General features: G+C 41.5%; 1 protein-coding gene across 9 annotated transcripts in view; it reads left to right on the forward strand.

Annotated features, from left to right (window-relative positions):
• The first annotated feature begins 1,981 nt into the window (after positions 1-1,981).
• The window catches only part of camsap2b (calmodulin regulated spectrin-associated protein family, member 2b), a 37,472-nt gene continuing 14,130 nt past the window's right edge, over positions 1,982-25,323 (forward strand). For 8 of the 9 annotated variants that reach the window (XM_029453718.1, XM_029453724.1, XM_029453725.1 and 5 more), the window contains exons 1-4: positions 1,982-2,604; positions 11,045-11,304; positions 19,711-19,890; positions 21,425-21,511. In XM_029453718.1, coding sequence (XP_029309578.1) covers positions 2,466-2,604; positions 11,045-11,304; positions 19,711-19,890; positions 21,425-21,511 — 666 coding nt within the window. In that variant the 5' untranslated portion in view covers positions 1,982-2,465. The remainder of the gene's footprint in view (positions 2,605-11,044; positions 11,305-19,710; positions 19,891-21,424; positions 21,512-25,323) is intronic. The other variant, XM_029453726.1, reaches the window with a different exon arrangement.

Here is a 25,323-nt window from a genome sequence, read left to right on the forward strand (position 1 = left end):
ACAACAGTGGTGTTTGATCCAAGGTTATTTTTCTAAGTTGTTAAAGTAGGTTTGTTTTTCCTAAAACAAGACTAGTGCAGATAGTTTAATGGCCATGTTAACATTCATGTTTTTGTTAATACATAATAGTCTATACTTACGTTGGTTCCTATTCTCATTTGATCTATAAGGTTCTCTGCTTCAGCATATTTGGTTAGTAATTTATCAAATTCAGCCTGAAAACATGGAAAGAGACAAATCTTAGTCGTAGGTACTATACACAACATCCATATTTATTACTGTTCGAGGAAATACAAGCAAAAGGCAGCAAAAGGCAGCAAAAGGCAAAGGTAGGCACACTGTACATGGTGAATGTTTTCTACCTGCAGGTGATGCACCAGTGCTGGAGCAGTCTGTTTGTGCTCTTCTTTGAAGACATAGGGCTTCTCTGATGGCTGGACTGAATCCTCCAGGACTCTGTTGATCAAATCTAACATCCCCGGAGAGGACTGGGCTCTGTGCATGGTGCTGGGGCTCTGAGGAACAGGTCTGGCTGGTCCGCTTGGCCTTGGCCATACTTCATGTCGCTGAAGGACCTGGTGCGCACAAGTGGGCCTCTCTGAACCTGATCATCCTCTTCGGCCTTTTCCTGCCTCTCTACATCTACGGCACTTGTATCCCAACTGCTGTCCATTTCCCTTCCTGCTTCTTCCTCTAAACTTGAATTTGTTGATGCACTCTTCTCACCAGTCCTGTCGGAGCAGAAACTCTGATTCATCTCAGAATTACCAGCAAGGCTCTCTGAGTGGTGACTATTAATTATTGTGCTGTAGTGTGTTGGACGCCAGCTAAAAACAGTGTCATCCACGCTCTCCAGCAGGGACACCTCCGGCAGGGTCTCCGCCTCGATCAGCCGTCCTGGTCGCAGCAACTCCTCCTGGGAGAAGTGTCGCAGCAACAACTGGTTTATATCTGAAGGACAAGGGCATGGTGGAGCAGCCTCACTTGGCTTGGAAGAAGCAAAACGTTTGTGCCGTTCGGTGTTGGGATCTTCTTGCGACAAAGTTTCTTGTTGCTCAGCGTTACGCTCAACAGAAACCAAGCCTTCAATAATATCATCTCTATCCCTTGTATTACATTCAAACAAACCAGGAACATCAGGACTTGCCTGAACTGTGTCTCTTCCCTCAGAGCTCATATTGCCCTCAGAATTAGCTGTTTGGTTGAAATAGCGGCTTCCGAGGTCACCATCATAAGGTAACAAAACAAAAAACAAGACTGTTTTTGAAGTTCATGGAATGTTGACAGTTTCATATGTCCCACTGAAGTGTGGGTCTTACAAAATACAAATACTATATTATGTAATTGTGCTTAAAATCAACATTTTGTTCCTTTTATTGACATCATAATCATCTTAATCATATTCTAACAGAATCAATGTAAAATATCAAATAATATAAAAATGATCAGTCCTCTACCTTTGGCTCACATTTAATTTCAGAATATCTTAAAATAGAAAATAATTTTAAATAATAAATGACCAAGTAAATTGTCCAATTGAAAAAGTGCTGCAGTTTACCACTTTCAAGGAGTCTTCATAATAATAAAATACAATAAATACATATAAATTACTGAAATTTGGGATGAATTTTGATGAGCAATTTGTCTAGTCTGCCTTCTAGTAGCATATAATCAAATTCATCGTACATTTAGGAGTGGATCTTTCCCAATTTCAAGTGAAATAAAAACATTCAAAATACATAATGTACAGCTATTATGTGTCTGTAAATCAGTCAATCGTATTGTTAGGCTACAGAGTCATATTTTGTGAAAACTTACAATCTCCATTGAAACAACATCTGGGATGTAGTCAGAAAGCATCCTGCCAGTTAACTCCACCTTGGTTTGTGTTACATTGTGGTGACTCCTGTCAGCACTGAAAAGACTGGGTGGGTGTATCGCGCATGCGCAGTGCGCTCTATGCTCCTATCTGTGCCGCAGGAAAAGCGCAGAGAAGACGCCGCGGAGAGATAGAGGGAGAGAGGAAAACAGTTAGGAAAGAGAAAGAAGAGCAACATGGACACGAACAGCGTGTTTAGTTCATGTGTGTCCGCTGGTGTTGGACTGTAGCTCTGCTCCTCTGCCGCACAGCTGCTCCGTTATGTCGGACAACCTGAGGAGAATAATGCCAGGGAATGGAGGAAATCTTCGGAAATCTTCCTGCTGCTAAACTGCGCGGTGCTGTCAGGATTTAAGGATATTATAAAACTGAGGATGGTGCTCGTGTAACCGAGGAGCGCCCCTAACTCGTCGTGCTCTCCGACAACCAGGCCACGCTCAAAGTTTTTTTTTTCCATTTTTGTCAGCAGAAGGGGAAATTTTGCTGCATTGAATTCCTCTGGACGGGATGTCATCCGCAGTCAAGAGGAATTCCTCTGGCTGACTGATCCCCGGCTGCACTGTAGCGGGCTCCTGAGAGACAGAAGATGGGAGAAGCGGCAGACGACAGAGGGATGAGACGGACCTTCATCGTCCCTGCCATCAAGAGCTTCGATCACTACGACTTCACCAGGGCCAAGATATCATGCAGCCTGACGTGGCTGGTGGCCAAGGCTTTCGGCTCGGGTAGGTGGCGCCTCTCAATCGTTTTCATCTCTGGTTTGAATTAGTGGAAAACATGGTTAAAATGATCGTGTAATGTGTTATAATGTGGACTGATGTCGTGATGGACCAGGGGGACTATTGTGTAAACAACAGCCTGTAATCTGACACGCACTGTCAGACAAACCTAATTAAACTACTTAATGTTCCCTCCTTGTTATTATTAATAGAAACTGACATATTTCCCTTCTATCTTTCTATGCTGTGAAATAGCAGCACTTATAAACATAGAATGATATTAGTCCTATTTATCCATGTAGTGAGGAATGTCAAACTAAAGTAAACTATATAGTATTTTAGGCTTAATGGGTGCATTTCTGTATTTTTGTTCTCCATAAATCTGGAGTTCATAGGTCAAACCCGCTACTTCACTGCTCATGTCACAATGTAATTGATCTAACCTGTTGCTTGCCTCGTGCTAATTATTCCCCTCCACATAAGTGAGCATAAACCTATTATGTAACACTCTGACTAGAGATCTTTACTGCCAGCCTTTGCTGTTTGATGGCTGATCAACAGATGCAAGTGCTCGATGTCTGTGTTGTAACTTAAGTCAACGAAAATGTCAGAAAATTCAATTCAATTGAATGCATTTTGAGGCAAGCAAGTTTGCAAACACAATACAAAGTAACATCCATTCACCCCTATACAAAACAGCCTTAAAAAAAACAAAATATTATGATGTAAGAACTGACCAATGGTGTCCAGAACAACAAAGACACGTGTCAAAAAGTGCCGAAGCATTTGTCATACCCTGTAAACCAACTGTTTATAAATCTAATGGCTTCTGTAATAAACAACCATTTTCCTTCTTGTTGTTTTACTTGCAGCAAAGCTAAATGTTCTAAAATATCTAATCAATTTGTTGATTAATGCTCATCACACTCTCCTAAAGCCCAAGGCGACATCTTAACATTGCTTGTGTTGTCCAAAACCCAAAGACGTTCAGTTTACTTTCACATTAGAAGACAGAAAAGCAGCAAATCCTCACAATGAAGAAGCTAGAAAAAGAGGAATGTTTGGCATATGTTCTTGAAAAAATACTTAAATGGTTATCTTTGGCTCTATAAAATGTAAGAATATAGTCAATAATGCCCATCACACTTTCCTGAAGCCCAAGGTGGCGTCTTAAAATGTCTTGTTTTGTCGGACAAACTTCCAAAATCCAAAGATAATCAATTTACTATCACATAAAACAAAGACAAACATCAAATCCTCACACTTGATAAACTGGAATTAGGGAATTGTCTTTATTTGGGTTTGAAAAATGACTCCATTATCCTCTATCGATTGTAAAAGCGTTGATCAACTCATTGACTAATTGTTTAATCTCTGCTAAAGTTACTCGATTCTAAGCACAGTATAAGAGCTGCGTACAGCATAAAAGCTTACAGGCAGTCGACTGTTACGTCTCCTCCACAGTAATAACGGTATGGATATGTGTGTCAGTAATTATTCTTCATACGTGACTTGATGTATCCGAGCTCTGGCCTGTCTCCTGTCCTCAGTGTGGTCTGGCGGTCTGTCCTCATGAAGACTCCAGCCTGCACTCAGCCCAGAGGTTTACTCCAGCTCCTAATGAATGCTTTTAACAGCTGCTCCTCCTTGTACAGCACTGAGTCTCCGAGCGGTCGCCACACAGACATACAAACCTAGAAAGAGAGAGATGAAAAGACGGACTGAATCCCACCCATTGATCCAACAGTGAGCGCCAAATAGAGCTGCACGTGACTCACGGAGAGCATGAAATTGACACACAAAGTAGAGGACTCAACATGTCTAAGTTCAACAAGACCTGCGGCCTTCAGAATACTGCAGCTACTTTGTTTTTTTCCCATCCCTCTAGTGACACAGTTTCAGCTTCCAGTACCGCCCGGGAACTGTGGCCCAATTCATAACCGGTCTTCAGAGCTTTATTTGGCCTAGTTTGGACGGAAGTAACAACTTTCTCATCAGCTGTGATTTTAGAGACATGGATTTGCATAAGTGGTGCTGACCGCACAGTGTGTGCAGTGGAAAATATTCATATTCCAGTCTTTTCAAAAAACAAAGTGATTTACAGTAAGAAGAAGGGGGAGAAAGATTATTAAGTGTACGACCCCAAGAGTACGGGTTTGAAATAAAAAGAAAGACAAAGAAAACAGATGGCTTTTAAGATGCTTTATAAAGATGTGGACTGATAGTACTGAGTGGGAGTGTAATGAATGTCAGAGCACAGCTTTACCGTCTCCTCACTTTTGTCTTCATGTGTCTCCATGTTGTCATCAGATGAGCAAAGGACCAATAAAGGTCGCCTCACATTTTACCAACGGTGCGTAAGTGCTGGTCTAATGGATTCAAGTGTCGTTAAAGATCCGCACCAGACGTGTTTTAAGACATATAAAGCCACTCTGCTTTGAATCATTATCTGTCTGATTTTCCACAAAAAGTTTAATGAACTTATTAAACATTTGTAAGATTACATCTTCTCCCTCTCTCTAACTGAAACATTTATGAACATGCGAATATTCAGTTCAAAAGTTTAACTGCTGGACACAAGATGCCTCCCACTTCACTGAAAAGCCCATTCTCAGTTTGTGTGTGTGTGTGTGTCTAGTTTTAAGCTCTGAACATACAACAAGTGAATTAACAATAAGAGAAACACGTGTCTGAGTGGAGGAGGACTTAAAGAATCAATGCATTGACAGCATTGATTCTTCCAGAGTTCTCTTGGGACTAATGTAACTGGTGTCAACTGGTCACTTGTCTTACTTGGCATTTGTTCAATGTAACGGCACTCAACACCAATATGTGGTTATAGTGTGAATATTTAATCAAATCTGTGTGGTGAGTTTACACCAAGGGTTGTATCACATTATCAGCTGCTGCACAGACACCACAATGATTCCTGCTGGACTCGGCTGCAGTGATGTAACCGCCGTCACCACAGGTCACCAACACTCGCCTTTCATTCAGCGCGTTCAAAAGAGGCCGTTTGACTACATCAGTATCATTTTTTAAAAATGAGCATGTAGAGCTAAGAGACTATTCTCTCTTCAGCCATGCTTGAATGAATAAAGCTTTGCCTTTAAAGCTGATCAGTGAAATCAGATGATGGAGCGATTGGCTGGAATGAAAACATGCATCCTCTTTCACTGAAGTGAAGGGACCTTAAGGCTTTGATCAGCTAACAGCTGTGCTGTGACTTTCATGGCTTTGTGCTCTGTGTTTGATATGTTACGCTGCTTTCATAAGAGAAGCTAGCTCATGCTGTCCGCTAACTTACGTAGTAGTAAAATAAAGAAATATTGGATATCCAGTACATTTGCCACCTGCCATCATGATGTGGGCTCTTAAACATCAGATCTTTATCAACGAAAGCTGGATTGGTAAATGATTTAATATCAGATAATAAGATTGATTTATTTTGTCTCACTGAAACCTGGCTGAGACATGAAGAATATGTCAGTCTAAATGAATCCACTCCTCCTGGTCATATTAATACTCACATTCCTCGAGGTACTGGCCGAGGAGGTGGAGTTGCGGCCATATTTGACTCAAACCTCTTGATCAATCCTAAGCCTAAACTAAACTATAACTCTTTTGAAAGCCTTGTTCTTACGCTCTCAAACCCAACATGGAAAATATAATAAAGCCAGTTTTATTTGTTACTGTGTACCGCCCTCCTGGTCCGTATTCTGAATTTCTATCTGAATTCGCCGAATTTTTATCAAGTTTAGTCCTTAAAACAGATAAAGTAATTATTGTAGGTGACTTTAATATTCATGTGGATGTTGATAGTGACAGCCTTAATAATGCATTTAACTCAATATTAGATTCAATTGGGTTCAGTCAGAATGTACATGAACCAACTCACTGTTTAAACCACACTCTGGACCTTGTTCTGGGATATGGTGTTGAAATTGAAAGTTTATCAGTGTGTCCACATAATCCTCTTTTATCAGACCATTTTTTAATAACTTTTGAAGTCCTGTTACTGGAATACAAGCCAGTAGGCAAAATATCCTACGCTCGATGTTTATCTGATAGTGCTGTGACTAAATTTAAGGAAGTGATTCCATCAGCACTTAATTCAATACCAGGACTCAATATCAATATAATGGAGGATTCCAATGCTAACTTTAGTCCCTCCCAAATTAATCATCTTGTTGATAGCGCTGCAGCCTCACTGCGAATAACACTCGACTCTGTCGCTCCTCTAAAGAAGAAGATCATAAAACAGAAAAAGAAAGCTCCATGGCTTAATTTACAAATCCGCAAACTAAAACAAAAGTCAAGAAATCTTGACAAGTAAATGGCGTTCCACTAAATTGGAAGAATCTCGTTTAGTCTGGTTAGATCATCTTAAAACGTATAAGAAGGCTCTCCGTAATGCCAGAGCAGCTTATTACTCTTCCTTAATAGAAGAACATAAGAACAACCCCAGGTTTCTTTTCAGCACTGTAGCTGACAGAGAGCCACAGCATTAATTTGGCCTCGAGCACCACTGTAAGGAATCTTGGTGTTTAACTCCCACATAAAACTGCCTTCTTTCATCTACGTAACATTGCAAAAATAAGACACATCCTGTCTCAAAATGATGCAGAAAAACTAGTCCATGCATTTGTTACTTCAAGGCTGGATTACTGCAACTCATTGTTATCAGGTTGTCCCAAAAAGTCGCTTAAGGCTCTTCAGTTGATCCAAAATGCAGCGGCACGTGTATTAACAAGAACAAGGAAACGGGATCATATTACTCCTGTATTAGCTGCTCTACACTGGCTCCCGGTAAAATACAGAATAGAATTCAAAATCCTTCTCCTGACTTACAAAGCAATTAATGGTCAGGCTCCAGCATATCTTAAAGATCTCATAGTACCTTATAACCCAACTAGAGCATTGCGCTCCCAGACTGCAGGGTTACTTGTGGTTCCTAGAGTCTCTAAGAGTACAATGGGAGCCAGAGCCTTCAGCTATCAAGCTCCTCTCCAGTGGAACCAGCTTCCATTTTGTGTTCGGGAGGCAGACACACTCTCCACATTTAAGAGCGGGCTAAAGACTTTCCTTTTTGATAAAGCTTATAGTTAGGGCTGGCTCAGGTTTGCCCTGGATCAGCACCTAGTTATGCTGCTATAGGCTTAGACTGCCGGAGGACACCTCCCTGCTCTCTTCCTTCTCTTCCTCTCTCCTCCCCTCCCTCTCTCCTTCTCCCTCTCTATCTGTATGCATTTATGTAAATGTATGCTACTAACTCATCATCCGGGGTATCATCCCCGGAGTGTCTGTCTCTCATGTGGCAGGTTGCCACTGATAAAGTTTACGTCAGGATCAGGAATCGTGGCTGCGCCTGCTGCGCCTGCTGCGCCTGCTGCGCCTGCTGCCCTGGTCCTGCTGGACACTGGGAAGCCTTTTTGCCATTTTCCTGGATTCATCCAAACTTTCGCTTTTTTCAACACAACATCATTTCTGTCAAATGTTGTATTTGTACTATGTTGTTTATTCTGTACACACGACATCTATTGCACGTCTGTCCATCCTGGGAGAGGGATCCCTCCTCAGTTGCTCTCCCTGAGGTTTCTTCCATTTTTCCCCCTTTAATTGTGGGGTTTCTTTTAGGAAGTTTTTCCTTGTGCGATGCGAGGGTCTAAGGACAGAGGGTGTTGTATGCTGTACAGTCTGTAAACCACACTGAGACAAATGTATAATTTGTGATATTGGGCTATATAAGTAAATTTGATTTGATTTGATATAGCAAAATGCTAAGAGAGATCATTTGTAACCTACGTGGACATCCATCCTATAGCTCAGATGGCAGAAAAGGTACCAAATGACAGCTAGGCTTGGGTCGCAGCCAGCTGGTGAACATAGTGGAGCATTTAACACCTAAAGAGCTGGATATTTCCCTCAGGAGTTGGTAGAGACCAAAAAAGAATACTGAAAGATATGTTGTTGTGTAACTGCTGGATGCGTAAATTGGCAACTGTTTGCTAACAAGTTAGCCATATTAGCTTAAATATGTCAGTGTTGAGGTCACAGCTTGTTTCTGCTGCAACCAAATGGCTAAAAAGTCTGTTATTGCAGCAGGTTTAAAGTATTTATTTATTATCTTCTTTATCTTGTGATAATAATCTTTATAAAGTGGGAGATCAGCACTATTTCAAGTGAACATCGAGCCAACAACATGCACTAACAACAAATAAGACAAAGCTAATAAATGAATAATCCAATCTTTGCAAAAACTTCAGAAATCATTACCAGTTGGCAACCCACTCACTAACTGAATTAGTTTTTTTTTAACAAAGAGCTATTATCAATCAGAGATAAACACTGCTGACCATGACGTTGTGTATGCTGAGCTGTGATCCCGGGGGTCTTCAGGGGAGCAGTCTTCTCCGTTCCTGGACTTCCTGTGGCAGCTACTTCCTGTCTGTTTCCTCTTTGATGGCCAACACAAAGGAGAGGGGTTTTTACTAGACGAGGCAGTTTTTCACTGAACTCTACAAAAACTTGCTCCCTGTGCTATTGTAGCCTGCTGTTGGATTGTATTAACCTGGAAGCTTAAAGGACATCCAATTAAACACTTTAAACTGCCATTATCTGAAAAGAAAGCTTGTATCTTTCTGAATAATTTCTGAGTGATTTCCCTTCAAAGAGTCACTGTAACGAACCATTTCTAACAAAATAACCTTAATTACTTCACACTATTGTTGCTTTAGTCATCAAATTTATATTCTTAGAGGCTTCTTTAAGTACGGCTCAATTAATCAGCTTTATAGACATTTTGACAAAAGTTGGATCAATTTAATAGTTGGGACTAATCACAGGAGTGCTTGTTATAAAGTAGGTGTTGATGTGGTTTAACATCTGCCTGTTGCTTTAAATATCTCTTTCATCAAACGGCGCTGGGACATGGGAGGCCTGACCACAGCCACTGGAAAACGGCTGAGGTTTGATCACATGCTTAATGGATTGTGAGCTTTAAATGTTTCATTTTATGATGTTGTTTTGTTGAGCTATTTTGCCTCTACAGTGTTGTTATTTTTGGAGGATTAAAGAGCATAGAGCTGTAGCTTTAAGATAAATTCCTTTAGTGCCCTTTGTTTCCTTCAGTGGGATTCACAGACAGGCAGAGAGGAAATGACCCCACACACAAGAAATACAAACTCATACTGGAGTACGCAGTGCTATAAAAGTGTGTCACCACACACACACACACACACACACACACACACACACACACACACACACGCACACACACACACACACACACACACACACACACACACACATTCGTATACAAGGGTCTACTCAAACTAAAATGATGGGATAGAGGTGCATTGAATGACAGATTGATCACTAGTATAGTATAACTTTGAGTCGAACATGTGGTTAAAAACAACAAAGTAAGGTGAAGAAAGACGTAGTGTGTGTGTGTGTGTGCGTGCGTGTGTGTGTGTGTGTGTGTGTGTGTGCGTGTGTGTGTGTGTCCAGCTATTTTCTTGAAATCAGATTTACTGGTAACAGAATTAGAAGGTACTTCATGCTTTGTAACAAACACTTCCACCTACACACGTACTTGACACACAAGCCACTCGCACGCACACGCACACACATTGTGGCTTTGTGCTCACAAGATGTCCTGTGTGGATCTTCAGTGAGATAAGCATCAACACATATACACATGACGATGGTGGAAACGCTCTCTCTGCCTGGAAAATGGTTTTCACCTCTAACTGAACTAATGTCCCTCTATGTTTTTGTGAAAATATACTTTTCAGCGATGATGTTCTGGAGGTTTTGTGGTGCACACAATCTTTTCAGTGTGTGTGTGTGTTATTGTATGTGTGAACAAGCGTTGAGCTGATTGTAGCCACAAAGGCTCTGAGCTATAATGTAGAGGAGCCATAGCAACAACAACAGAGGCAGTAAAATATAGAAAGAATAGTAGCATTGCTTTTTTATTGCCTGCATGTATTCAGAGTTTGCCTCTCCGTGCATGGTGTCTCAGCAGCAATGGAGCTGGAGGACAGGAGTAGCTTATTGAAAAGATGCACAATATGGAATTGTTTCAACCGATACTAATAACCGATAATCATCTGCTTCTCATGGTCGACACAATCAAAGAACAATTCTGACTCTTTCAAATGTTCAGTTTCTTTCTGGTAAACTACATGAAAAAACGTATATTGCAAATTGCATTCGTGTTGTCTTCCTCTATCGGAGTGTGTAGCAGCTGTTCTAAGTCGTTCAAAGCAATTAAACTTTTTATTAACGGCGATAATTTATCGCATATAATTTCACTATGGGAATTATATATAATAATATGGATTTCCATTATCGGTTTATAATTTATTATTCCAGATATACATCATGCATCCCTGGCTCTAACCCCACTCTGTGTTTCTGTGTCCTTCTCGCTGCTCAGATGCTGTACCAGAGGAGCTGGTCGAGCCTTTATACAGGGACCAGTACAAGCAGGAGCACCTGAAGCCTCCCGTGGCCTGCCTGCTCCAGTCCGCAGAGCTCTACTGCCGGGCGGGAAGCCTTATCCTCCGCAGTGATGCTGTCAAACCTTTACTGGGACACAACGCTGTCATCCAAGCCCTGGCCCAGAAAGGCCTGTACGTCACTGACCAGGACCGACTGGTCACTGAGAGAGACCTGACCAGCACGCCGATACACATGGTGAGTGGAGAAGCACCAGAGTACATATGCTGGTTTTACATTTTACAGTTCATGTTTCTTTCTGTATAAATATTTTTTGTAAAGCACATCAATGTACATGTTCGCACTTGTTAGTAACCTTGGTGACATGATGTGTGAAATGAGATCACTGGATTTAGATCTCAATCGGTTAATTTCCAATTTTAAACATAAACTCACACATATTCAAGTTCATAAGAATATAAACCAGGACTACAACTGACGATTCATTTTTCATTAATTGAAATACGCTATCTCGATTTCCCAGCGTCCAGGATTAGGTCTTCAAATTGTTTGATTTGACTATCTAACGGTCCAAAAGCCGAATATAGAGACAGCAGAGAAAAGCAGCAGATCCAAGATAACTGGATGTTACTGTGTGCTTTGCTGTGTCTTCCCCTCATGGGGAATAAGTGAGTTATTTGATAGTGTGTATGTGATATTGTGTCAGCTCCGTGTGTCCGACTGTTAGACCATCCTCCAAGATCTGTCCTGTTGAGAGAAAAACAACCGCTAATGACGGGTTTCCTATAGCAACCCATTACTCACTGTTCGGTCTGTGTGTCATTACACATGCCTTAGAGTTATTCTGGTCGTATGCTGTCAATACTGTGTGAAGCACTGGATGGAAAAACAAAAGGAAATTTGAAAATTCATTATTATTTGATGAATGAAGTATAGATTAGTCTGTATAATATCAGAAAGTAGAGACAAATGACAAAGTAATGTATTAATAATGCTCATTTTATCCAACCAACAGTCCAAAACCCAAAGATCTTCAGTTCACAATGATATTAAACAGAGACAAGCATAACATTCTCATGTGAGTGTCTTTCAAAACTAATTCCAAGCTTTATGCTTGAGAAAAGACTCACACTTTTATCATAACTGTCGATAATTTCCTACGAATTGACTAATTAGCGCATTGTTACATCTTTAGAACATAGCACTTTTTTTTGGATCAAGTGTTTTTTAAATTCATACACATTTAGAAAAATACAATGTACAATCACAACAGATACAACACAAATTACAGAAAATACAGAAATAACAAACAATAAGAACAATCAGACAAGAGGAGAAAATAAATAATAATAATAATAATAATAATAATAATAATAATAATAATAATAATAATAATAATAATAATAATAATAATAATAATAATAATATTTTAGCTTTAGAACATAATACTGCCACTTTTTAATGCTCATGAGTAGAGTGGATTACATTCTGAGTCCCGTGAAGCGTTCTTATATGTTGTTTTTAGTGATGACAGAAGGGTGAGTCTTGTGGCAGCAGATCCAGACACACTGCTAGCACACGCATGGCTGGAGACCGGGCACTTCTGCTGACGCCGAAAGGTGTCTGCATTGCAGTGCACCCTCTCTCCCCTCCCTCTCCTGCTCTCCCTCTGTCTCTCTGTCTATCTTACTATTTCTGTCCCCAACCCTCCATGTGCCACCTTCCTCCTTCCTTCCTCCATCTCTTTCTTCTTCTCATGGTCGTTTTGATCTTTTCCTACCCCTACCTATGTCTCATCCAAACTCTTATCTATGTGGATTAAATGAGACATTGTTATCTCCCAAATATTTAATTGAAGCTTAATAATATTTCACAGAGCCCACCAGTGCCCACACATGTTTCTCTCTCTCTCGGGTTACAGCCGGTATTTCATTTGCTCTCTGCTTGTGCTCATTCTTTTTAACAGCTTGAGAGGATAATTCAAAGTCACTGGTGCACTTTTATGTTTACAGTTGATTGTGCTCACTACATCACTCATTGATTGACGATGTCATGAAGGTGGGAATGATGGACGCCGATTAGGAGCAGCTCTTAATGATCGCATGTCCTTTCTCACCTATAAAAGTGCACGTGTATGTCTGTACATCTCTCTTTGTCTCTGAGACTCTGTGTGCTTGGCAGGTGATTTAGTGTAGAGTTTTAATGATAGTGTTAAGTACACAAATGGAGCCTGTAGCCCATCGACTCTCTTTGACTATTGACCTTCATTTGGGTAACACACAGCCAGCCAATTTCGTTATTCTCCTCGTCCTTATTGTTGCTCTTTGCCCTTCTGAATTTATTTGATTGGTTCTGCAAGGCAGAGGACCTGCCTGTGTGTGTATTTGTGGACTCAGCAGGATAATTTCAGTCACGCTTAAAGTCGAGGCTTTTCAATTTTGGGTTATTGTATATCTGCAGAGAAAATGATGACCTCATGGTTTTCCAAATACTGTGCAACAGAAGAATAACTCATGTCAGGGAAGACGAGGAGGAGGAGGAGGAGGAGGAGGAGGAGGAGCGTGGCAGTCTGTCAGAGGGCGAATGGATATATAGAGAGAAAGGGGGAAAGATGGAGTTTAGTGGCTGCCATTTGGCTGCAATCCAGGAGGAAGCAGGAAAGTAGAGCAAGAGAAGAGAGGAAAGGGTGTATGTCGAAATATACAAGAGGACGATTGGAAAGGGAGAGATGGGGAAGAGCGAGAAGGAAAGATAGCGAGGGAGGGAAGGGAAGGTATTTCCTTTTTGCCGGGTGCAACGACATGCGTGTGCCAGAGAACGAGTGGAAAAGGCCCACTGTTAATATGGCCATCTGGAAAGAGGGGAGAGGAGGGGACAAAAGGGAGACGGCGAGGGGAGAAGAAGAGCCGAGTACATGGAGAGCAGGGAAGGTTTGAGGAGAGGAGGAAGGAGGAAGACGTGATGTGCACTACTGCAGCACTGTGGAGGGTGGAGTCTCACAGTGAGTCTAAGCACGTATGATGCACAAATGAGGCCCCCCCCTATAATACACACACATGCACACACACCTCCAAAGAGTTGTCAGACCCCCAGCAGTGAGAACAAGACCTGTGTGTCCTTGTCCAGCTCTACTTTCCTGTTCCTGTCTGACTTTTTTTCTGTCTCGCACATGCTGCCCTCTGAGTGTTAAAACGCTAAGACGAGAAAGTGACGGAGGAGAGGGAGTCGTAGCGGTAATTGAATTTTCCTGCAGAGGGGCGTGTACCCTCAACTAAAAGACTCCTGCCGAATAGCGCTGAGAGATTTGAAGGATTTTATGGACGTGTGTGTGTGTGTGTGTGTGTGTGAGAAAGATAGCAAGAGCGGTCATTATTTTCAGTGGCAGTTTGGACAAACACTACGCACTAACATCTCAATAGAGCCAGACATGTAGGTGTAAAGTTTAACAATAAAAACACTTGTGTTGCTCAGATGTCTGAGTGTGTACCTGCGCTGAACGGACACTTGTTATGTTTGTGGCAAAAGAGGTTTAACTTTGATTATCTGTTTGCTCAGCTGTGTTGTGCTTTCCTATAGATGCCTTTGATCAAGGGCGCGCACACACACACACACACACACACACACACACACACACACACACACACACACACATGCAGCCATTGAATATTGATGCTCCTGTTAGTGAGTGTGCATGAGAGCACTGCAGCTCCTTACAGCTCTTTATGACCAGTATCTGCCATTTTCACAGCCTTATAAGGCGTGTCTGTCACCATGAGTGGTTTAGACTTGCTTCTGTGCACACACAAACACACACACACTCACACTCACACACACCCCAGAGGTCTTTGTGAAGGGATACTAGACAGCACATGGCTTTTAAATCCATGCTTTATTTCTTTGGATGTGAGAACATTCTGTAGATATGTGTGTGGCTCCATATTCTGTCAGTCTCTCGTGCACACACCCATATGTACATACACACATGCACGTTAGATCTGAATACAACTATTAGAAACAGTGACACAGACTAACCTACACAACACAGTGAGGAACAATAACCTGGTAAAAAAAATAAAATAAGAGTCACTAAATCAAAATCTTTCACATGTATATGTAGCATGAAAGTTTCAGTTTAGATAATAATATAATTAATAATAATGGTAGCAATAACACATTTATTTTCACTTAGGGATTGTATGAAAATGATTGGGGACTGGAGTGGGGTTTGAACGTAATGTTTCACTTTTAGAAAGTGTTATTAAAGGAATAGTTTCACATTTTGGGAAATACATGTCTGTGCTTTAACTACGGAGCTAGCTTAGCTTAGCAAAAACAAAAAGGGGGGAACAGCTAGCCAAAGTTTAATATCTGCACATCTATGTAGAACCTTTTTAAGCTCTCTAATAACATGTATTATCTTGTTTGTTTTATCTGTGCATGAATAGAAATGTAAAAACAGCTGCAACTATTAAACAGTACTAGTCTTTTACTACGACAAAAAAATACATCAGCCTCCCCCTTTTTGACCCCTCTTTTCATACAGTCCCTTAGAAAATGTACAAAACATACATTTTTGTTAATTAAATGGTCCAACTTTTACAATCCACTATATAGGCATACAAACCAGTGATCCATGTTTTGTGCTTTAATGCAGATGTTAATTCTAATGAAACATTAATACAAAGGGATTTGTCATTACCATTTAAATTCATGCAGCTTCTTAGCCCACCACACCTTCACAAGCTTCTTAACAACATTAAAGATTTAGCGGTGGTTTATGCAAATTAATTCAGAAAAGCTTCAATCACAGAAAAAGCTCAGTGGGTTTTCATGAAAATGAAGTTTTCTGGATCTACAGCTCCAGTGTAAGCTGCTTGGCCTGTCTGTCTGTCTGTCTGTCTGTCCGTCTGTCTGTCTGCCTCTCTGTATGTCTGTCAGTCTGCCTCTCTGTATGTCTGTCAGTCTGCCTCTCTGTATGTCTGCCTCTCTGTATGTCTGTCAGTCTGCCTCTCTGTATGTCTGTCTGTCTGCCTCTGTATGTCTGTCAGTCTGCCTCTCTGTATGTCTGTCAGTCTGCCTCTCTGTATGTCTGTCAGTCTGCCTCTCTGTATGTCTGTCTGTCTGCCTCTGTATGTCTGTCAGTCTGCCTCTCTGTATGTCTGTCTGTCTGCCTCTGTATGTCTGTCAGTCTGCCTCTCTGTATGTCTGTCAGTCTGCCTCTCTGTATGTCTGTCTGTCTGCCTCTCTGTATGTCTGTCTGTATGTCTGTCAGTCTGTCTCTCTGTATGTCTGTCTGTCTGCCTCTCTGTATGTCTGTCAGTCTGCCTCTCTGTATGTCTGTCAGTCTGTCTGCCTCTGTATGTCTGTCAGTCTGTCTGCCTCTGTATGTCTGTCAGTCTGCCTCTCTGTATGTCTGTCAGTCTGCCTCTCTGTATGTCTGTCTGTCTGCCTCTGTATGTCTGTCAGTCTGCCTCTCTGTATGTCTGTCAGTCTGCCTCTCTGTATGTCTGTCTGTCTGCCTCTCTGTATGTCTGTCTGTATGTCTGTCAGTCTGTCTCTCTGTATGTCTGTCAGTCTGCCTCTCTGTATGTCTGTCAGTCTGCCTCTCTGTATGTCTGTCAGTCTGCCTCTCTGTATGTCTGTCTGTCTGCCTCTGTATGTCTGTCAGTCTGCCTCTCTGTATGTCTGTCAGTCTGCCTCTCTGTATGTCTGTCTGTCTGCCTCTCTGTATGTCTGTCTGTATGTCTGTCAGTCTGCCTCTCTGTATGTCTGTCAGTCTGCCTCTCTGTATGTCTGTCTGTCTGCCTCTGTATGTCTGTCAGTCTGCCTCTCTGTATGTCTGTCAGTCTGCCTCTCTGTATGTCTGTCAGTCTGCTTCTCTGTATGTCTGTCAGTCTGCCTCTCTGTATGTCTGTCAGTCTGCCTCTCTGTATGTCTGTCTGTATGTCTGTCAGTCTGCCTCTCTGTATGTCTGTCTGTCTGCCTCTCTGTATGTCTGTCTGTCTGCCTCTCTGTATGTCTGTCAGTCTGCCTCTCTGTATGTCTCTCAGTCTGTCTGTCAGTCTGCCTCTCTATATGTCTGTCAGTCTGCCTCTCTGTATGTCTGTCAGTCTGCCTCTCTGTATGTCTGTCAGTCTGCCTCTCTGTATGTCTGTCAGTCTGCCTCTCTGTATGTCTGTCACTCTGCCTCTCTGTATGTCTGTCAGTCTGTCTGTCTGCCTCTCTGTATGTCTGTCAGTCAGCCGCCGGGCTGGCTGACATCTGGACTGACTGACAGATGGACATTGCATGCATTCTCTCTGGCAGAGAATGCATGCAATGTCAAATATCTGGCAATATCCTGAAGATGCAGGAATACAAACCAATGTGTACAGATCGTTTCATAGACGGTATCAGGCTCCAATTCAAACAATCATGTTTACCCGTTTAATACACTGCAGCTGAAGCATTCAGTATCACATACTGTATGTCCACCAGCATCATTATACAGGTCAGCATCTGAGTCTACAAACAGCTGTTATAGCTATCCTCTCTATCAGATTCAATGATGTGCTGACACCAGTTTATTCATGTATCTCAGCACTTATTTCCATGAGGAGTTTGTTTTTCTTTCAGCCATATTTCCTCAGTACATGCTGTCTGTTTAGACTGGCAGATGTAAAGCAGCAGTTCAGGGTAGTAGTGCTGGATCAGTTGTTGGTTTCTTTGGGAAACACTTGGTAACCCTCGCTGTTACACCAGGCTCTGTGGTTATGAATAGACGCCTGTGTGGTACAGCCTGTACTGTCCCGGTGGGACGAGGTCTCACTGCTTGTTTGTGTCTGTTGGTTTGAGTCACCTGGATCATGGAGCACCTGACTTTAGGTGTTTGCTCAGTTAGGTTACACATACCCACACACTGAATGCAAATGTTTTTGAGTTGACCTGGTGGTGTGACAGGAAAGGGAAGGAGAGGTCTGTTGGTCTGACCGGCCTGGAATAGGATTAGAAAGGCCAGCAGAATGTCGAGCTTTGTGTGATGTGGCTGTTGATGGCTGGTAAAACCACATTAAGTAATGTGTGCACTATAAAAGAACTGACATTTAAGAGTGTGTTTCAGAGGGTTTGGACTACGGTGGCCCTGAGAGCTCAACACACTGCAAATGAAGAAAACACATACGACACAAGCAAATGAAGAAACATCTCCACCAATTTGGCAAGACATTCACAGCTTTTAGAAACAGTGCTACAAGAAGCAACAACAAAAACTGCCGGGACACGCAACGCTTGTAGATTATGAAGTTATTGCAGTCGGCTATCCGTCAGTCGTCCGTCAATGATAGCATGATACAGATATTATTGCATACATCAGCTGTTAATCTTGTGTTAGCCTTTTGTATTATTATTATAATATCTGAATGAATGTGATCACAGTCAATAGCAACAATATTGAAGCCATTTGTTTCACTTTGAGTGTCTCCTGGGAACACTTTCTAGCTGTGTTGTGAGCTTCTTTCAGGTTGGTTAAGATGTTTCCTTATTTGCAGTTCATTGAACTCTCAGGGCTACTGTTTTGGACAGATGGCTATCAGAAATATTCTCAAAATATAAACTTGATAGGATCCCATTTAGCAGACATCTCTGCAACTTCCTGGTGCCCACAAAACTGCCTCAGTTGACCTCAGACGACAAGAGTAGGTTTGAAGCATGATAAACTTACTTTGGGTACAGTAAATTAGGACTGCTACATAATACACTTTGAGCAAACAAGAGCGCATGTGGCATACATAGCAAACACTTGCACAGTGGCTTTTTTGAGCTCTGGCTGAAGTCAACAAATACAAATCCATACAAAGGAAACAAAGCCAGTGTGATTCTAATGAAAATCAATTGAGGATTTGTTTCTTTGTTACTGACGCCTGAGGTCGAGGGGTTGGACCCATAGGATGCTCATTCCCTGTCATTTACTGTCAATTAAAACTCAATTTAAAAATGTCCACTCCCAAAATATCACGGTATGGAAGAAATCTCTGACTATAGACACATTTGTATTGCCACATAGAATATATTTCTCAACTCTAATCCTTAACCACCAGTGCACCAGGAATTTGTTTTAACAGGAAACTATCTTCAATAATAGTTGTTCATTATTTTTCTTTTAGAAACCCTACTTGAAATGTATAATGCAGATGTCAGCGTCAAGTCACTGCATTTGAGTTGCACTAGGGACATCACCCTTTCACTCTCCTTTGCCTCGTTGCGTGGATTCCTTACACAATTTCAAGACATTTGTCAGGTTTCACACACTGCATCAAAGTGAGGGAGAGGATACGTGTTGGATTGTTGAAAGCTTTTTAGACAGAGGAGATGTAACATTTATCAAATTAGTGTTGTCAAATCATAATTGCTGTGCTGTAGATGCTGCTTCTTTTGGATCTTTATCCAAAGGGTTAATTATTGTACATATTTTCTCTTTCAAGAGAACAAAACAAAATATTTTGGAAAACTTTTTAGAAAACACAGAAGGTCACACAATGTGATGCACAGAGCAGCACAACATGCAAATATAATCTAATTAATTAGGCCTTTAATTGTCCGTTTGATGCTTTTGAAAGAAGTGGGAGAATAAAAGCTGATTCTTGCAACGCTCTTATATTTCTGCAGAGTTCCCATCTGGCGCTCATAGATACCCTGATGATGGCGTACACTGTGGAGATGGTGAGTGTGGAGAGGGTGATGTCCTGCATCAACAGGTACTCCTCCGCTGAACCCTCACACGGTGACGGACACGTTCAGGAGCTGCCTTATGACACCGAGGATGCAATCGCCACCTGGATCAACAAGGTACACATACACACAGGAGCCGGAACAGATCATGTGCACACAAAACCACAAGGGCACATGCTTTTTTCATTTCAGAGGATAACAACTGTACACATGCTTCAGCCTTTTACAATGTGACACAGTTCTTTGTTTGACTCCGGATATAGAAGACACAGGAGTTGCTGGAAAGTGTGTCAGCGATGGTTAAAAAAACTCATATGTTTGCACGAGAACTAGATTATAAACTGGCACCAATCACATGTAATCATGCCAGAGAGATTACCAAGAGATAACTGACTCAACCTAACTCCTCTGGTCTGCTAAAGCAGGATTGGGAGGTTAGAGTCAGACCTGGAGTTGGCTGTAAGCAGTAGTTAAGTCTCTGGGATTGCATCTTTAGTATCGTCATTTCAAGTTACTTTGACTGATCTTGCAGGAGGTTTTAAGGGAATTTTGTCTCAAATGATGTTGACCTCATTCTTCTTTGTTTGAAATAATCATACAAGCCCCAGCATGGCATGAATTAGTCAATTAAATGTACAATGATCTGACATTCCTTCCTGAAGAAGCTCATGTGCTTGCTGCTGTCTTTTCCAGTCAACAGATGCACATGCAGGATTCATTTAAATACACACACATTAAAAAAAACACACATGGGGGATTGCCTCTCTGTGAAGCAGAGACATAGCATGCCTTTGTTGGGATTGGCTGATGCAACCTTTTGCATCCTCAAGCCAAAATCTTACATCCCTTTGTATAGAAACCCTTGAAGACAGAAAAGTAGTAATCGTAAAATTACTATCATTGGAGTAATCTTTGAAGTTATTTCTACATTGTGCTTGAGTCAGAAGTCAGCTGCGTGATGTATATCAGCTTACAGCGATATTTAGCATCAGCGGCTAATGGGCAGAGGTGGTGGTGAAAAGCTTTTCTTTGATGTATGGAGTCCTCTTGTTCTCATGTTCAAGTTTCCCCACCACAGACTCACCATTCAGTCTCTCAGTGTGCACAAAATGCGTGTCTGAAATTTGACCTTGATCTCTGTCTCTGTCTGTCTGTCTGTCTGTCTGTCTGTCTGTATCTCTGTCTGTCTGTATGTCTGCCTGTCTGTCTGCCTGCCTGTCTGTCTGTCTGCCTGTCTGTCTGCCTGTCTGTCTGTATCTCTGTCTGTCTGTATGTCTGCCTGTCTGTCTGCCTGTCTGTCTGCCTGTCTGTATGTCTGTATGTCTGCCTGTCTGTCTGTCTGCCTGTCTGTCTGTCTGTATGTCTGTATATCTGTCTGTCTGTCTGCCTGTATGTCTGTCTGTCTGTCTGTCTGCCTGCCTGTATGTCTGTATCTCTGTCTGTCTGTCTGTCTGTCTGTCTGTATGTCTGTATCGCTGTCTGTCTGTCTGTCTGTCTGTATGTCTGTATCTCTGTCTGTCTGTCTGTATGTCTGTATCTCTGTCTGTATGTCTGTCTGTCTGTCTGTCTGTCTGTCTGTCTGTCTGTCTGTATCTCTGTCTGTCTGTCTGCCTGCCTGTCTGTCTGTCTGTCTGTCTGTCTGTCTCTCCAGGTGAATGAACACTTAAGGGACATCCTTGTCGAAGAGCAAAAGCTGAGAGACACTTCCTTCCAGGAGTCCAACGGAACAACACCTAAAGTAAGAAACGCACTCACGCAAACTACCATTCGTCAGTTATCTAAATAACATTTAGTTAAAAGGAATATTTCAACATTTTGTGTTTTAAGTACGGAGATAAGTTAGCTTAGCATTAAGCCAGCCTGTTTCTAGGGCTGCTTGATTATATTTATTATACCATATCATAATCACGATTATTTAAAACTATTTCTCATTGACTTTGGAAACATCATGCATTTATAAAGTTGTTGTTTTGACATTGGATTTCCTTGAACTTTAAATATAATTCTTATACTTTTAACTAAAGGGTCTTTTTCCGTCTTCTTTGCTCGAGCGGATCTAAACATGCCACAGTCTAGCTGACAGAGACTTTTAGGCTTTTAGGGAGAGGCGAAAGTGCACCGCTGTAAAGGCAATGAGTGCGCTGGATTTTATAAAACTAGACAAGACGAGAGCATCATTGCAACATTTTAACCTTGATTATCCTGTTTTCAGAATTGTTGGAAATTAAAATCATAATTGAAAATAAAACGTCATTAGATGCCCAGCCCTACCTGTTTCTGTACAAAGTTCAAAATCTCCCTTGCCCTTCTAAAGCTCACACTTAATATATCCTTTGTTTAATTTGCACATCAACCGTAAAATGTAAACATTTGTGGTTTTAGAAGGACACACATGGGAAGTCACTGCGCCCAAATGTTGCTGTTGTGTGGTTTTTGTATGAATTATAAAGAGACAAATTCAGCATTTTTATTTAGAGCTTTTGATGTGTTGGTAGGTGTATTTTTTGGATTATGTGTACACACACATACTGTAAATCAGAGGAACAGATGAGCTCAGTCTCAGACCAGCTGCAGAGAAATGTTGGCAAGACTCGCGACACCGCTGTTAGAGGAGACAAAGAAATGTGAGAGAGAGAGAGAGAGAGAGAGAGAGAGAGAGAGAGAGAGAGAGAGAGAGAGAGAGAGAGAGAGAGGGAAGAAAAGTGAGGAGGGAAAATCAGAGAGAAGGGAACGAGTGAAATGAGACCGGGGGAGACATGGAGAGAGACACTCAGGAACTTTGTCAGCTGTAGCTAAAGAGACTCAGTGACAGACAGAGGCAGTGTTGTCATCCTGCAGGCCTCATAGTTACGTAAGGTCCATGTGACACAACGCGTCAGTCTGCTGGGACAAACACACAGCAGCCAGCTACCGTCCTCTTCCACTCACTTAACCAGGAAGCCACAGCACAGTGCCTCATGAGGTCATGACCTTCGCCTCGGTTCTGTGCTCTAAAACAAAGACAAGGTTAAAAAATTGAAAAATAAATATTATCTTACTGTGAACATGTGTACACGGGCAAAATAGAACTGTGGCAAATGGGAATGGGTTTGTAAACTTCCTGCAATTCAATTCCAAGTCAAAGACGTAAACACTGATTTAAACTCTGATTCAGATAAATGTGTCAACACCATTACTGCCTGTGTGGTTTCAAAGATATCTTCAGCTAACTGATGTGCTAACCTTGTCTCGAGTAAACAAGACTAAATGTTCACAGCCATGCTAGCTGCTCTGTTAGGCTGTCCTAAAGTGCAGGGGTGCTTTAAGCTAAATGCTAATGCTAGCATGGAACATGCTCAGAGTAACAATTGTAACATGCAGATGTTTAGAAATGTAAGTTTAGCATGCTAACACAAAGTACGACTAAGGATGATGGGAATGTCATTAGTTTTGCAGGTTTTTGGAGCTAAACCAATGGTTTGCAAAAATAAGTCAGATTGTAAAGTCTATGAGAAAATGTATTACAGTAAAAAGTCTCCTAATGAGCTTATGGTCTCAATCGCTAGTTTTAAGTTTTCTTCATTACAACATAATGTTCATTTTATAAATTAGTGTCCCAATTAGGGACGATAGGCGATAAAGCAGAGTATGCTTTATGGTGTGGGCTAGCTTGTGATTGACTGGATCCTGCTACGGCTTTGTCCGCTTGTACTTTGCTCCACCCTCTCGTGTCACTTCTGGTTCCATAAAAACAAGATGGGGATCTTGAGGCTTCAAAACCGTAATGCACTAACCAGTGGGTGACGTCACGGTGACTACGTCCATGTCTTATATACAGTCTTTGACCTGAACTAACGTATTGGACAAATTGAAAATTTGATCGGATGATGGGGCTAGATGAAAAGTCAGTGGATCACTAAAGTAAGTAGGATTCATCCTCCGGGCACTGGGAATGTCTGTACAGAATTTCATGGCAAACCATCTGATGGTTGTTGAGATATTTCCATCTGGACTAAAGCGGTGGACCCGACATTGCCATCCATAAAGCCACATGGGGAGCATGTCTGAAAACACGTTATGATAGATGAACCTGTTTACATACATCAGGTTGTAAAATGCTCACATGGTGAGCGTGTCTCTGTTCCCCTTAAATAGAGCTATATTACCTTTCTCTTCAAAGACCTGCAGGATGTCACAAGTAGCTAAATCAGTTTAAAAGGAGCTTTTATCTCCTGTGGGAGTTTCTTGGCACATGTTCTCCCGCTCATTGTTTACTTCTTTTGTCGTATAGAGAGTGAGATCCCTGCCTTTAAGTGATTGCTCTGTAAGCTGATAATACACATAGGGTATGTGACCTATCCCACACTGACTCACATTGACACACTCAGGCTTTGTCAAAGGAAGCGAGTTACAACAAGGGAAGAAAAGGGTCTTTTAAAGAGTGTGAGGAATACGCTGCACACTCAGTGTCAGTCAGCTGCTTTCTTTCTGCATGCTCCATCACACAGCTCCCTCACTGCATTATCAGCTTCAACAGAAGTCTATTCACTGACTAGGAGATAATAACACACATATATGCCTGGCCACACACACACACACACACAAACACACACACACACACACACACACTAATGGATGAGCACAAGACACTTTTCAGTCTGATCGCGTCTATTCTGGGACTGTGTGAAAAATCTTTAACCGTGGTCTTATGACTAAGTGCAGCATTTGTGTGTGTGTGGATTCTGTGTGAATGTAAGCTTGTATCTTTGATTACATCTATCAAGGAGGTTACGTTTTTCATTTGTTTGCAACATATCTCAAACCTTTCAACATAGTTCTATACAATTTGGTGAAATGAGGCCATGTAATGAGTGCAGATCCACATTGTTTAAAGGGTTTAACAGTAAAATATGAAATACATCAATTACTATTAGAAAGATTGCTATGAAATGTTGTGCAGATGTTTGTGTTCCCCAAAAAGGTTCATCCCACAGGCTTTTCTCTAGCGCAATCATCAATGCCTAGTTTTTAATTTGTCCGATACTTTGTCCAATACAAAACTCCCATTCCATCAACCTCAGCTGCACATTGTGTTCAGTGCTAACAGGCTCAAAAACAAAGCTAAACAGATATAGTGTAGTAAAGTGTACAGTAATTCTACCATTAGCTATAGAACCAGTTAATTTAATGGACTCGCTGAAGAGGAAAGGCTGTGTTATGTGATTTAGATAAGGCTGAGGTCCATTTTTCCTGCTCCTTATAAGACGATTTTAGGGTTACACTATTTTTTAGAATATCCTTCAACCCCTAAATGATGATTATAGCTTGAGTTGTACCTCTTTGTTGCATATCGCCTGGGAGAATCCAAAGATCTTTGTTTGTAATGTCATATGTAATAAGTTATTGACAAATTGATTACATCAAGAGGATTGGACAGCCTTGCATGCACTGTTGGAGTTCTTACTAGAGTTAAGAGAAGGTTTATCCCCCAATCTCAGCTGTAGTAGCAACGCAATATTTTGATGTCGGCCTAACGCCTCTCCCACTCTCTCCTGTTGTCGTCCAATCATC

This window comes from Cottoperca gobio, chromosome 17 (genome assembly GCF_900634415.1).
Source record: "Cottoperca gobio chromosome 17, fCotGob3.1, whole genome shotgun sequence".
Taxonomy (NCBI): Eukaryota; Metazoa; Chordata; class Actinopteri; order Perciformes; family Bovichtidae; genus Cottoperca; species Cottoperca gobio.